Raw genomic sequence first — 15266 nt, 5'->3', positions numbered from 1 at the left:
CAAAAAAACAACATTTTAACATGTTTTTCAGGAAAAAAACATTGGTCCAAACTATTTGATTTTTAAGAGACTGACAACTTCAAGACCCAGAGATCTAGTTTCTGGTCTTAGATATCGAATCACAAGTGTAATTCCTTAGCAGGCACCTGCAAAAGGAAGGAAGGAAAGAAAAAAAGAAAGAAAACTTTAGTTCATTTTTTCCATTCCATGCAAATGAATTTGTAGTCATTGCAGTGTTCTAATCCTCAGTTCAGCTACAGCTGCAGAAATTTGGGGGTACTCATAAAACAGAGTTTAGGGTTAGTGCCCAAAACTCTCACTTGCACTGTCTGGATCCTGCTCTGTGCATGGCTCTACCACATAATGTGTTAGAGCAGTCCTTAGGCTGCTCTAAGTTACTTCAGCCATCACTAGCCACAAAGGGCCATAACCTCAGCCTAGTATATCGATTTAGCACCAGACGTCCTGCCCAGTAACCAGTGCCCCTTTCTCAGCCACAGCCAGCAATGAGAGTTTGTAGTAAGAAGCCTCTGGGTCAGCTCTTTGGGTGAACCTGGCTTACACTTCCCTGCTGTCCTGCTGCGTTGCCACAGCTTGTTTCTGTTTGTTCCTCGACTCACACCTGGGCAGTTTAACACTGTTACAAAGTTTGAACCTGCAGACTTTACCCAGGCAAAATTCCCGTTGACTTCAATAAGAGTTTTGCCTGAGTAAGGGCTGCAAGTCAAGATCAGGCCCAAAGATAGCACCTTACTTTGTGACTGAATGAGTCCTGTGACTGTCAGTTAATGAAGCATTGCATGCTGGGATCTGTACTCTCAATGAAGCACCTATTTTTAAGAGGGAGCTGGTTGGTCCCCCTATATTTAGGTTATCTAACACTTTCCATTTTAAGAGATTCTTGCACCCTTCTGACTGGAAAGCTTTCACCCACTTCATTGTGTGCAGCAGACCTTTGAAAAGCAGGAGGGGAATAGCCCTCTGGCTACTTAAGTGCCTTGTCTTCAACCCGTTCAGCATTTTGGGGAGATGAACTGCTCACCACCTTTCCCTCTCCTTTGGATTTTCAGGAAGAGTTTCTGACCGCAAGCCTGAATAACCCAACACAATATTCTGGAGAGCCAGGTCTGCCGCCCCCACGGCTCTGAGAAGGGCCAAGACCTGCCAGAGCAGGACTTTGTGGGGCTGGGAGGAGGGAAGTGCACAGAGCTGGGCTTCCTCCCCACTCAGCACATTGCCTCAGTAGCCCATGCACCACACATGGGTTAGTAAGTCCCACACCTCTGGTGGAGGTCGGGTAAGCAAGTAGGGTGACCAGACAGCAAAAATCGGGATGAGGGTGGGGGGTAATAGAAGCCTATATAAGAAAAAGACCCAAAAATCGGGACTGTCCCTATAAAATGGGGACATCCGGTCACCCTATAAGCAAGCCAGGAAGAAGTCCCCTACCAAGAAGTCCTCCAGCACATGGCATCAAAGGGCCAGTTCCCCCACCCCCCTGGGCACTATGTGGGGCTAGAATGTCCCCAGCTCAAAGGAAAGGTAACTACGCTAGGCTGCTCCCCAAGCACCCTCAAGATCCAGCACGTGACTCATTAACACACCCGGAGAAACAGCCATCTCCTCCTGCCAGCTAATGCAGTTGGAAGCGCAGCTCCAGTTAGAGCAGTCTGTGCTGAAGGTTCAGGCTTCAAACCCTGCTGGCGCCTCACGATGGGGAGAGGCTGTTAAGTACTGAAATCTGTTTTTCCCTTTTCCCTTTGTACAGGCAGGGAGTCGCAGCTCACTTAGAAGGACTTTATTTAGGTGTCCAAGTCAAACACTTGAAAGTTAGGAAATGCCAGACTTCCCGTTGCCCAGGCAACCTTAAATCTGCCCTTTTGTATGTATCCATTAGGATGGTCTAATGATGTGACATCCTGTTTTTCCACAGGATTATCAGCCTCATTACTGCATAGGATGGGGACGAGGGGCAGAATTAAGTTTGCACATCCACCCTAAATCTGGCATTTTTAACTTGTAAGTCTTTCACTTTGCAGCCACGCTCTTACTTAATATTGCATACAAAAATGCTGTCAAAAGAACTGTTAATTAGGTTGCAATGACTTTGTTGCGTTAGGAAATATGCAGCTGACTCTTACAGTAAGAGTCTGTTAGTATCTTAGTGTACCTGTCTGCAGCACTGGCTGGAACTGGCCAGACATGCAAATCTCTTCCTGCTTCTGACGCACAATGCGCTGGATGGCTGGTGGGAGCCCACGGGGGTTGCGTGAGAAGATAAGGGAGTATCCATCATCACAAGTGCCATCCTCTTTCAGGCTGCGGCAGGCATAAGTAATGGCATAGTTGTCATAATCGGTGTCAATCACCCAGTAGTTGTCCCCTGAAATATTAGAACAGCTCGTTAGTCATGGGCTGTAGGTAGCTACATAGGTGAAGATGTCTGAGCACTCCAATCGAGCGAACTCAGGCTTGACAAGAATCAGTGGTGGGAAGGTAAGTCAGCAAATTTCAAAGCGTGTGTGCGCGCATATGTGAGCGAGTGTGAAACAACTGGAACCGATTCCTAAGGGATGAAGGATTCTACCACCCAGAGTCCTGACATCTGGATGGAACGGCTTTCTGTGAGAAACGCTCCCGTTCAGCCATGAGTCGAGCTTGATGCAATCCACCCCAGGATTAGCTGTGGCACACAGGAGGTGAGACTAGATGATAATGATCCTTTCTGACCTTCAACTATAAAATCCCTTTTCAACTTCTACCTGGAATGGGAAAAATTTCAATGGTTTTCACCACCACACATTTTTTCTTGGCCCCTTTATGGACCTGCTCCACTGAAGTCTGTCCAAAACACCATTGGGAGCCAAACTGGGGCTTAGGGTAGAGAAGATTCACTGAAGCCTCATGAAACATCTTTTTGCACCAGAAGGTCACAGGCCTATTCTTGGACCATGGGGTAATTGAAAGAGCTTTGTTTGATGAAACACAGTTGAGCCTTCCTAATCTACACACCTTATTGTTCATGCCAAGGGTTTATTACAATACTATATGTTGTAATGAAGTTTTTTTCCTAGGTTTTCATTATCTTGGCTAGATATCAAGTATTAAAAACAAAACTAATTGTCTAAGTAATGGGCTTTTTTACAATTAGTATTTTTTTCTAAAGTATTTGGGTCCTGATTCTCCATGTTTAGCACACACAGAACTGATTTCAGTAGTAATTTTGTGTGAAAAAGGAATGCAGAATTGAGCCCTTAATTGATAACTCCTGAATCCAGTAATTCACTGTGGACTATGCAACTGAAATTAGTGAGGTTCTTCCATATGTTATGGAGACATTGGTTGATACTCTGTAGTTAAGAGGTTGAATCCCTGCTATAAGTGCAAAACTCACTTATGTATGAAAAGTATAGTGGAGTTGATCTAGTGTCTTCTCAAATTACAGCATTTACCAATGACCCAGAAAAATTATATATTTACTAGTACATCTGTTAGTTTAGCAATTCAAATTAAAAACGGGTCCTTTAGCACCCAGTGTCAGACTTTGCCTCTAATCTGATTAACAGACCAAACCAGCCTCTTTCATTAATCATAGAATATCAGGGTTGGAAGGGACTTCAGGAGGTCATCTAGTCCAACCCCCTGCTCAAAGCAGGACCAATCCCCAACTAAATCATCCAATTTTTTTGCCCCAGATCTCTAAATGGCCCCCTCAAGGATTGAACTCACAACTGTGGGTTTAGCAGGCCACTGCTCAAACCACTGAGCTATCCCTCCCCCCAAATTAATCCTAAAAGAGGAGTTTAAATGGAGACCAGGCACAAGATTTCAATGAGTTCAGATGAAATGGAGAGCTTGGTCATGTTTTCCCATTAGTCATAAAATCCTCTAGCTCAGCAGACGCCGAATGATACAATGATCCATTCCAGAATTCCATGAAGAACTGCCCTCTCTCCAAATGACTGCCATCACCCATTGTTCTCCAGGGGATTGAAGGCCCAGCTGCCCTCAGTTTGTGGCCATTTTGAGAAGGGTGCCATTGTAATACCCTCACTTCTACCATTTGACAGTATAGAAAAGTCAAAGTGTTTCATTTAAATTAGGAACAGCAGCAAGATGCAGCTACAGCCTGTGACACAAGTCAGCCTTTATCATGTACACAGGGCCTGAACCAGCAAGAATTCTAGTCCAAGAATTTGCATAAAAGTAGTAAAGATTTATAAGACTGCCCCATTAAAACAAATTAGTCCGAGAAGGGATTTGGTTTCTCCTTCTATGGATTAGGCCAGCTCTTGGAATTCTCTGTGCAATTCCACTAACTATTGATGTGGCAGCGGTGATTCTGTAATTAGCATGAGTTGAGTTTTGCACTTGAAGCAGAGGTTCAGCATCAAAGAACAAGTTATATCTTCCCCTAAATTACAGCACTTGGAAATTTTCTGGAAATTTACCAGTTAAAATGGGCCCTTTAAGAAATTTAAAATCCAGTGTCAGACTTTTTTGCCGCTAATAATCGCAGACTAGCCCATTTTAAAAAACTTTTCAGTTAAAACGTACTGGAATCTTGAGGATATAGAGTTATATTTATTTATTTTTAGATTCCATAGTAATTTTTTTCTGTTCTCAGTGAAAGTTTCTCCTAAAGCAGAGACTGAAGGGAACAATGGTAGGCACAGAGAATTCAGTGAAGAACTGCCCTCTGTCAAAATGGCTGCCATCTCCTCAGAGATGGTTGGCAGTTTTCCATTGACAGGAATTTGATGGAAAATGCAGTTCCTGCCAAATGGAAGTTTCCTGTGGGAAAATTTAGATTTTGCCAGAGTTTTGCAGTTTTCTAGTGGGAAAATCGAAACATTTAGTTCTTGGTTGATTTGAGCTGAATACAAACTTTTCCGTTTGTTGAACCAAGCTGTAATATTGGTTTCAAATCATCTTGACACTATGGCGTATCTGTGTAAAGTGCGGCGGTGCCTCATGGGAGTTGTTGTTAGAGTGATTCATGTCCCCCATTCCCTACGGGCTGGGGCTCACTGACTAATTACATCTCCCATGATGAACCAAGATCGCAATGAGAGCACGAGTCACCCAAACGACAACTTCCATGAGGCAATGTGACACCTTAGCTTAATGTTGAACTTGTTTGGAACCAAATGTAACATTTTAATATTTCCATATTGAAATTTCAGAACGTCACGTTCTGCAAGACATTCTAATACTTGGGCTTTTCACTCTAGTAGAGACAAAAACCAAATGCAAAATATCAATTTCCTGTGTGGTCGAAATTCTAATTTGTGCTCAGCTCTGCATGTCAATGAGACAGCGTCTCTGCCTTCTTACAGAATAGGGGGCACCATTTTCCTTTCAGGCAGCTATTGCTTCACTCATGTGGAGAACAATGGGAAATGGTGGCCGTTTTGAAAGGGGCAATTTGACAAATTTTGCAGTGATGACAAACGGAAAGTATTGCGATTAATCCTAAAAAAAAAAATCTCTACAAAAGGTACCTGTTGCACCAGAGCAATTCCATGGGTGCATCGGGTGGAGGGAAGGTGAAGGGAGGGAAATTAGAGTGTGTGTATAGGATAACAGAGAGAGTGGAGTGCAAGAGGTAACATTTTCAGTTTAAAAGGGCAAGGAGATTCCCAGATGAGCAACAAAAAATGTAGTTAAGGTTTAGTACTTATCACCAGTTTAGGGAAACTGCATTGCTGGGCTGTTATTATCTCCAAACCAAGTGTTATCAGCCCACAAAGTTAACACTCAAGAAAGAAATTCAAACGTTTTGGGGTATGGAAGTGCACAGTTAGGGCTCCCAAACAACCTTATCCCTGCCCGGTCATGACACCGCGAGGGGGAAATAATGAAGAAGAGTAAATGATCTAGAAAAAATAATCAGTTTAATCTGGGCCCACAACCACAGCTAAGGCTAAATAAGTTTGGTATAGTGTCACTACAGCACACGAGCATTTCTGCTGAACGAAAAACTTTCAATTATGGAGAGTAACAGAGAAAAAGGGACAATTAATCCTAGCAGAAAAGAAAAGAAACGTAACCTAGGTAGAAAATTAAGGGAGCTTTAACTCTATGGGAAGTTTGAAGGGTCTGTTGGAACAGTGCAGGGCGTCTGGATGCCCATGCAGTACAGATATGGAAATACACCTCTGGATTTCTTAACAATTCAACCTTATCTGAATTTCCTAAGTCAATAACCCTTGGTCTTGGGATAGTTACAATATCCCTGCAATTTAGTTTAACCTAAAGTAGTGATATGTCCTCTAGCCTTAACTCCATTTCATCCTGGGGTGTGTCTGGGAATATATCACAGGCAGACCAGCAGTAATGACTATATTAATGTTGCTTAACACTTTCTAGGTTTTTCGTTTTCCTAAGATGTTGCCCCTGTTTTTACAGCTTTGTTCTTCCATCCAGTATGTTTTGATGTAATTTATTTACCGGTGCACTAGGAAGATATTCCTTCAGCACTCACTAATGGGGAACCCTGTCCAGCCACCACAACTGCAGAGGGTCCTCGAGCAGGGGAAGGGATGTGGGAGGTGCATGCAGGAATTAGGCAAGTGTATACACCTGTCATGGCACAAAGAGTTCCTGGGGAGTGGGGCTTCAATCCTGAGGGCAGCTAAGGAATAACCATACAATTTTCCTCCCATCACCACCCGCCCAGCTGCTTTGGCCAGCTGCTAGTAGGAGGATATGGGGATAAGTGTCAAATCCCTCCCCCTCTGCACAGCTCAAGTTACCAGGCTGTGCATGGGGAAGGCCTGCAGAGGCTAACAGGAGCAAGCACACCTCCGACTCCTGAAAAACATCATTTCCCAAGTCCAGACAGCCCAGAACTGTATTGATACCCATCTACTTTACAGCTTTGTGCTGTGACTCACCTTTGTAAAATAATTGGTAATAGCTTGGTCCTTAAGGGAGTCTCTGGCTTGTTTCTGTTTGGGAGGTAGAGAGCTCTGGCTTCCCCATCATGTTTTGGGGAGAAGGGGTTGGTTAGGGTAGAGAAGCAATGGGGAGCAAGGATTTGCAGTGTTCTCCAAAGATCAGCCTCTGGAGTTGTCTCCCAAAGTAGATTCCACAGCCAGATCCCCCCGTTCAACATTGCTGGGTCCCCAGCTCTCACGCACTTCGCTCTAACCTGTGTGACCTGCAATGTCCCACATGAGTGCAACGGTCTGGGCAGCTCCTCCATTGAAACACGTAGGCCTCGACACCAACGAGCTCCAAGCCAACACAGCTAACCCCATGGGATGAAATTCACTCACCTCCACTGGACAAGTAGCTAGCCAGACCTTGGTAACGCATGTACATCTTCGCTGGAGTGGTGGGGTCTGGGACTGTGTACTGAGCAGCCATATCTGCACAGATCACCCAGAATCTGAAACAGGAGCAGAGAGACCGAGGATGAGACTCTACAGCGTGTATGTTTCAATGCACAAAATAACAGCCCTGTTCAGGACTCATACAGGTGCCTGACTTAATTCTGACAGACTTAGCAGGGCCATGGGCACTGTTCCCATTTCAAAATAGTTCATCGTTGAGTAAAAGCCACTCCACATCCTAGCACAGTGCTCCTTGCCCGGTCGCTACGCAGGAACGAGTCGTGGGCTGCACGGATTTCCAGAGTGGCGCTGGGAGTGCAGAGAGCTGATGGATCTGCTACCCACTTCCACACCACAGAGTAAGTTGTGTGCATCCAGAAACAGCAGGAAATGCATTCAGTGTATTGGAGTATGGCTCAGACAAAAATCAGACTCCCACTGCGCTACATGCCGCCCAGAAAAATAGGCGTGAGAGTCTCTGCTCCGCTCCTGCTGTTCCCACAGGATTCAAGCAGGCGGAGGACAAGGGAGAATGGCAGTGAGGAAAGGGCATGGTACAGGCTGCAGGCAGCTCTTAAAGGCTCTCGATCATTCAAAGGGATATCGCCGGTTGCTTGGTTTCCGTTGAGCGTCATAAGTAGTGTCTCTCGAGGAATTTGAGGGTGGGGAGGGTAGCAGCCATATGGACTAGTTTAAGGCAGGAATTCCCTATTTAAGGAGAGCCAGGAAAACAATGCCAGTGGGCTACGCGGAGGAATGGATTCCTGGACAGTGAAGGTGGGCATGGCTGGCAAAGCAGGCACCAGAGATGTGATCTCATAGGTAGACTGGGGCATTGAAAATGACCGGAAGCTGCATTTCGCCTCTGGCTCCCCATTTTCCACACTGAGCTCAGGTGGGGGGAGCCTTGGCCAGAGGGCGTGCTCTTGTCCGCTACACCTTGCAGAGCCTGGTGGGAGCAGGCTGTTGCCGTAGGTGGGGGAGGAGACAAGTTTCAGCCGTGTGGACAGTCAGATTCTGCAAGCTAGAGGGAAGAGCAGCAGGATGTGGGGTACGGGAGGAGGAGCTCGGAGGCCTGAGTCGCGCAGGAGGAGCAGGTCACCGGTAGCACACTCGTCTGGGACTAGCTCAGCATGCAGAGAGCGGCTCCAAGTCACAGCAGCCTCTCGGGAGGTCTGGCCTACCCTGGGAAAAGGGTAGCTAGCGTAGTGCTCTGAGGCCAAGCAGGGCCATACAACAGGGTTCACAATGCGTGGAGATGTGTCACTTGTACCCGCCCCCTGCAACCTTTGCAGAGGCCTTTCCCCCAGGTGTCACCTGAGCCCCAACGATCGACAAGGTGGGGAGGAACAGGTAGGTCCCTGTCAGGACAGACCCCTGGGCAGATGCCAAAGCTTTCATCCCACCACATCGCTCCTCTCAGTTGCCCTTCACATGTCCGTGCAGCTACCACAGGGTGTCCAAGTGGGAAGTGGAGGCCAACCAGGGCCAGGCCCGGGACCGGTAGTGGTCAGATGGGGAAAGCAGGCTAAAGAACTTGCAAGAGCAAGAGACTGGACAGCCAAGGCCCCAGAGCAGGTTCCAAGTCACATTCCCTGCAGTTTAGACCCAGGGCAGATACCTGCGCTTGACACTCCCCTCCTCTCCCTCCCCATACACACATTCTGAGCAGAAGAGGTGTTGGGGAGGGTAACTGTCCTCTGCCACCTACAACAGGTTGCAGCCTCCCTACTAAATGATCTCCCCTGGTTTTCCTTTCTGCCGTGCACCCATCCTTTTGTTAGCGGAGGTGCCACCTCAGCGGGGAGTGGGTTTTACTGCTCATTTGCTGAGGAATTGATGGCCACCACGCAAATGGCTGACTTGCACTAGCTTTTCCCATGGTTTGCTGCCAAGAACCCCCTGACTGAACTGTCCGGTGTCTGATCACAGGCAGGGAGAATTTGCTGCACCCTCACACTAGGATAGGAGTTCTCTGGCCCTAATCCGTCGTCCCACTGCTGGATTTACACTGGGATGAGTTGCATGCTCAAAGCCTACGTAATAAAAGGAGTGTAACTTCAGCCATGAAGCAGATACATTCATGGCAACAGATGATTTCCCGGTTTTCTTGAGAGGCTACCCACAATTTACAACTCTGAGTAGCTGAACGTGTTCCTTCCCACATGCATTATGTAGTACTTGTCTACTGAACTTCACCTGGCCTTTTTCTCAAATGTCCTGGAGTGCTGCCCATTCTTCTGTCTTGACAAACCTAAGGTTTGTGTCAGTGAGTTTTACCACCTCACAAGAACATAAGAACGGCTGTACTGGGTCAGACCAAAGGTCCATCCAGCCCAGTATCCTGTCTACCGACAGTGGCCAATGCCAGGTGCCCCAGAGGGAGTGAACCCAACAGGCAATGATCAAGTGATCTCTCTCCTGCCATCCATCTCCATCCTCTGACAGACAGAGGCTAGGGACACCATTCCTTACCCATCCTGGCTAATAGCCATTAATGGACTTAACCTCCATGAACCTCAGTGCACCCATCATCCATATTGTTAGCTAATGTTGAACAGCACTGGAGCTAGTATTTATCTATGGAAGGTCTTGAGGTTTTTTTCTTTCTACACCGAGAAAGCTATTTATTCCTACTCAGTTTAGTCTCTCAACCAAGCTGTAATGCCTTACAGTAGCCACAGGTGACGGGCAAAAATCTTAGATTTGTTTCCATCTGTCTATCCAGTGCCCGCCCATATTATCTGAGGGCTTTTTGAGTCTTCCACAGAAAACTAACCAGTGTCAGGTGGAAAAATCCACTAACATAAAACCCACTTGGCCCCTTCAACCACCAAATCTTTCAGGGAAATCTAACCAATTAGAAGCAGTTTGCCTTTCCAAAAGCTACATTGGTTTATTTGACATTACCCTCACCGGACTGCTTTGCCACTCTACATTTAATGATTTTCTTAGCCATGCGTCTCTGTAAAGAAGCTACGCCTGAGGTATAATTCTTAGGATCTCCGTTTGAATAAACAGGTTGAACGCTGTCAAACCTTCAATACAGTAATTGTTTTTAGTTTTTTTTTGTTAATAGCTCACTCTTTTGTTCATTAGGTTCCTTAAAACTCAGAAACTCCATCTGGACCTATTGACTTGTTACCATTATTGAAAACTTAGCTTTGCAAGTCCTGGGCCTCTGAACACAGACTGTCAGATACATGTTGATTTTGTGACAGGCACGAAAGAGACCAGGCTGGCTTTGAACTCATCGTCGCTGGTGGCCTAAATAGAAAATAAAGCCAGGACCCTAGAAGCAGAAGGTTTGACGTTTTAACGTACTGAGCTTTATTAGCTTTTCCTTCTTGAACAAGGTACCCAGGTCACATCATGTGCCTCAGATACGTTCCCAGTCACAAGGCGTACTAGTGCATTCAATCAGGCGCGCGAGTGGCGGATTCGCCAAGCACTTACCCAAAGAGCTTCACTCTGCCTTTGGAAGATGCAATCATTGTGCCATCCTCCTCGATGGTGTATTCAGCAGAGATGTTATCCTGAAGGAAGAGGCCTTCTGGGTCCTTCTTTGCTAGGGCATACCATTTCCCTGCATACTGAAAGGAAAATATCCCAATTAATTTTCATTGCATGGCATGAACATCAGGCATCTGTAACCACCCGTACTGCAGCAAGCTGGTGGCCAGAAAGCTTGTAGTTCAGTAGGTAGGTGCTATAAAACCCGGGGAAAGGCCTGTGCGTGCATTTGTTAGGGCTTGGCGGAATGGTTCCACTGTGCATTTGCACCTTTGACCTTGTGACAGGAGCTGGGTTGGTAGCCCTGGATGCTGAAGTCCCAGTCACCTACAGTGCAGCAGCGTAAGCTTCCCTACACTGCCCTGCTTACGTGTCTCAGCCATATCCCAGACGAACCCCGGCTGTAAATCAAACATTCTCTGTTCAGGCCTTGGCCTCTTTGCAACACGTGAACCGGTTAGAGCAAATTGCATGAGGGTTTGGGGGGCCACTTTGCCATTCATAAATTGGTGGGAACGACCATCTCTTTTCACAGTTTCACTAAATAACCATTAGATGGCGACACGTGTCACGACTGAAAGGGACTGCATTTGATCCTTTGCTGGAGGTCCGCACCCTTGTTAAAGTTCCTATGCAGAGAGGCAAAAAACATTACGCTTACTCATTAGAAACAGAGGAAAAGAGGCGAGTTTGGTGGGGGTGCTGGTGTTCGTACATTTGATTGAGAAAGAAGAAAATGCCCAGGAAAAGCATCCCTGAAGACCTAGCAGCGTATGTCTTGAAAAGGAAAGGGAAGCTAAGCCAGCATGGTCAGACCCACAAACAGTTAGCCGTAGAGGACTAACAGGAGTAATGCACAAGGCTGAACACAAACAGAAGGTGAACATCTGCCTACACTGTAACATCTTGCACCCCTGCTCTGGCGCTTACGAAAATTGGGACATATATTGGGGGTTTGTGTCTATAAAGGAACGTATGGAGTTAGGAGGCCAGGTGATCTAGGAAATCACATGCCTGTTAGAGACTGAAATGGAGGCTGTAACTCAGGAACAGATAAATCAGGGGGATGCTCAACCTTTAGTCAGAGCATGGGTTCCCCCCCAACCCTCCAGAGTTTATGTACATGTACACTTATAAGGCTTTGCATTGCCTCTCACTACCCAAGGTGGGAGTCTAGCAGTGAAGTGGGGAAGGAACAACTGCTCAGCCTTACTTGACCCTTCCATGGGCCACCAAAGGCCCCTTCTGGAAGAGGGTCTACCTAGGAGGGCTGCAAAGACGTTTTGGAGTAGGGGAGGGTGGATTAGTCAAGTTGTTTGATCCTGCCTTAATCTTTTGCTGTCCTAGGGAGCCAAAACATCAGAGTAATGACTGAAATGGAGAGCCATACAAACTGGAGCAGAGCAGGAACGTTATCGTCAAATGTAATAGTCTACAGCCTGGGGTACTTCTGTGACCCCGATGATTGTAGTGTCTGAGCACTTGCAATGCATTGATTCTCTCACCACTCCTAGGAGGTAGATTGAGGTAGATTTGGTGGGGGGTTGGGGGAGCCAGCACCAGACTGGGAAGGAGGGTCCCGGCAGTTCCAGGCCCCGTGGCAGCCACTCCAAGTTCTGCTCTCACCTCTGCCCTCCCTCCAGTTCTGCCACCCCTGCTATTATCCCCATTTTACAGATGGGGAAATGAGGCACAGAGGCTCAAGGTCACATAGGAAGTCTGTGGCAGAGCAGGGAAATTGCATCCTCCACCTCCAAAGTCCCAGGTTGGTGCCCTGGCCACGTCCAAACCCAGATTCTATTTGTTTCCTGTCCCAATGAATGGTTATCTGTAGGTGGTCCTATTTGCTACCATAATTCAGCCAGAGTCTCAGAACCAATCTTGAGCAGCTGATTGATGGCTGATGTCAATGGGGCTACTCTAAGGGCCAATTTATCTCCCTTTGATTCGCTGTGAGGCGGCTCCAGCTCCCAAGGGCCCCTCCTGAGTGAGGATTTGCAGCTCACTAGCGTGCTCTAGATTCAAAGGAGGCAAGTCTGCAATGCCATTAACTTGGGGGAAATGACTGTCCTGTGTATTTAGAGTCAGGATGAGCCACTAATGGCAGCACATTAGGAGTCGGAGCTTTTTGACCTCCAGCAATTCAGCAGATGTTTTTAGGTCAAACAAGTTTCCTTATGAGAGAAAATTAACCATCATTTTGGATTTTTTGGGCTGAGGTTCTTACTGAGCAGAAGGCAACGGGGGATTAATCTGGTGAGTTAACAGCAAACTACGGAAACAGTGTTTGAGAGAATATATTTTACCTCTAAAACGAAAAGGTTAATTTCCCAGCTCCTGTTGCATTGAATTAGTATATTATGCAAATTAAAGAAGTGATGTAAACTGTGTAGCTTCTACTGTTGCACTGTGCACAGCAGATGAAGCTGTGATAATTACCCTCTTTGGGTCGAAGTTGTCTTTCACAGAGAAAGAATCCACTGTACAACTTTGAGCCAGGCAGTGTTCAATACCGGAGAGGAGTGTTGCCAGGAAGACATACTGTGCATATTTCATTCTGGAAGACAAAAGCAAACATGAAGAGTTTCATACGGATGCAGATTCACAAATCTGAAGAAGGTTTTCGATCGAAGGCCAAAAACTAATCCAGATAGCATTTGAAATATACCAATTTCTGGGGGAGCATAGCCAATGGTCTTCTTTTAATTTAAACAGTTGAGTGGTTTATACCTTTGTGTGGTTAATGGTACTACCAACCGCGTTCTTGTCAATTGCATTTGGGGTGGGGATGAGGACAACAATCAATCTCACTTTTATCAGCAAATTCTGAGTTTTCTACCTGCATTAAGATATTCACTAAGATGGAAACAATGGTAATTATTAAATGTAAGGTCAAGTTTAAAGTAAAATGCCTGCTTCTGCATGCAACAACTGGGATAGCTAGTGCTATAAATATAGATTACAGGCTTCACATTTTTAAACTTGTTTCCTATCATGTTACTCTTCGTACAGTATTGGTCAAGTTAAAATGCCTAAAACAAGTCTGATTAGCACATCAGAGCACCTACAATAATTTTTGGTTTGCTAAATTAGTATTTTGCTTGCCACAAATACTGGCATTTATGCCGGCTATATTTTATTGATATGAATCTAGCTGGAAAATGGATAGAGTTGATCACATTTTCTGCTTTTCCATTAACATTTTGTTTTGATGAAAGTGTTCCAGTGAGGTCTACTGAAGCCTCATTTGTCAGAATTAAATTGTTTTTAAGTATTTACCAGCATTGATCCCTGGGACATCTCTATGTCCAGCAGGGTTATTACCTTTCACATGAGATTCTCACAACCTAACCAAATGTTTTCTAGTGAATTATTAAAACATGAAATGCATTTAACTTTTATACTAATCCCTCTCATAGTCTCACCACCTCACATCTGAGAGACAATATTCAAATGCTGGATTACTGACCTGCTTTTAGAATATTACCACAAATTTGCCAAAGTAATCCCCATCTGCATTAACCGCTTAGCGTATCCCAACTCATCCACACACTCACATTAAACTTAAATGCTTACAGGGAAAAAAAAGTCTTTAGTGATTATCCTTTTATTATTATTACAACTTTTTGCAGGATATCCAACCCTTATATTCTGTTGTCACATCAAACAGTGAGTCATTTAGATCTTTTAAACTTCATAATCTTATCCCCTTTGGAGCCTGAGCTACCATAGAATCGTAGAATATCAGGGTTGGAAGGGACCTCAGGAGGTCATCTAGTCCAACCCCCTGCTCAAAGCAGGACCAATCCCCAACTAAATCATCCAGATGGTCCCAAAGACATGCACAGTTAACTATTTTCCAGCTTAAGTTACACCTTGACTAACATATCAGCAAATGCTACTTGCAGTTTTCTGAGGAATATTTCACATAAGATGCCAAGTACAGTAGGCTGAAACGCGTGGCAGGAGAAGCTGTTTCCTGAGTTGCTAACCTGCTTCTTCATTGAGAGAGACCTACCTGCTGGGATATTGTAGCTGGAGCCCTTCGAGCTTACTCCAAGTCAGTCCCTTACTCAGTGGTCAGCTGGAGAGTGTGGTGTGAACTGCCCCCTGGCTGCCTTTAAATAATGAAGCTGCAAAGTCACTAATTGGTTATTTTCGCTGGTGTGCCTGAATAAGACCTTTAATCTTGGATAATCCATTATGTAAAAACCAAGTGTAATCCTCACAGTGGTGTGTCTGCCTGCTTCACTAATACAAACAGAGCTTTTCCATAATGGAAAAAGAAGGCCAGAGGGCTAATAGGTCTGGGGAAGCAAGAGTAAGGACATCTCTGTCACATTCCACTGCCTGCCTCTTTATCATGTGTTGGGGGGAAAACATGGACAGTTAGTTAATCAATCAGCAGACATG

At 45.6% G+C, this 15266-nt stretch overlaps 1 protein-coding gene across 1 annotated transcript; it reads right to left on the bottom strand.

Annotated features, from left to right (window-relative positions):
* Positions 1-108: 108 nt before the first annotated feature.
* Positions 109-13409, bottom strand: LOC112108269 (purpurin). The gene is made up of 5 exons (XM_024202327.1): positions 13293-13409; positions 10797-10933; positions 7284-7396; positions 2171-2383; positions 109-146 (listed from the first exon to the last, which is right to left on the bottom strand). The coding sequence occupies exons 1-5, from the start codon at positions 13407-13409 to the stop codon at positions 136-138; spliced, it is 591 nt and encodes a 196-aa protein (XP_024058095.1). The 3' UTR covers positions 109-135.
* Between the last annotated feature and the right edge of the window lie 1857 nt (positions 13410-15266).

Source organism: Terrapene carolina, unplaced genomic scaffold (genome assembly GCF_002925995.2).
Source record: "Terrapene carolina triunguis isolate 2854851 unplaced genomic scaffold, T_m_triunguis-2.0 Scaffold33356, whole genome shotgun sequence".
Lineage (NCBI taxonomy): Eukaryota > Metazoa > Chordata > Testudines > Emydidae > Terrapene > Terrapene triunguis.
The sequence above is the reverse complement of the archived record's forward strand: the minus strand, read 5'-3'. Positions and strand labels throughout refer to the sequence as shown.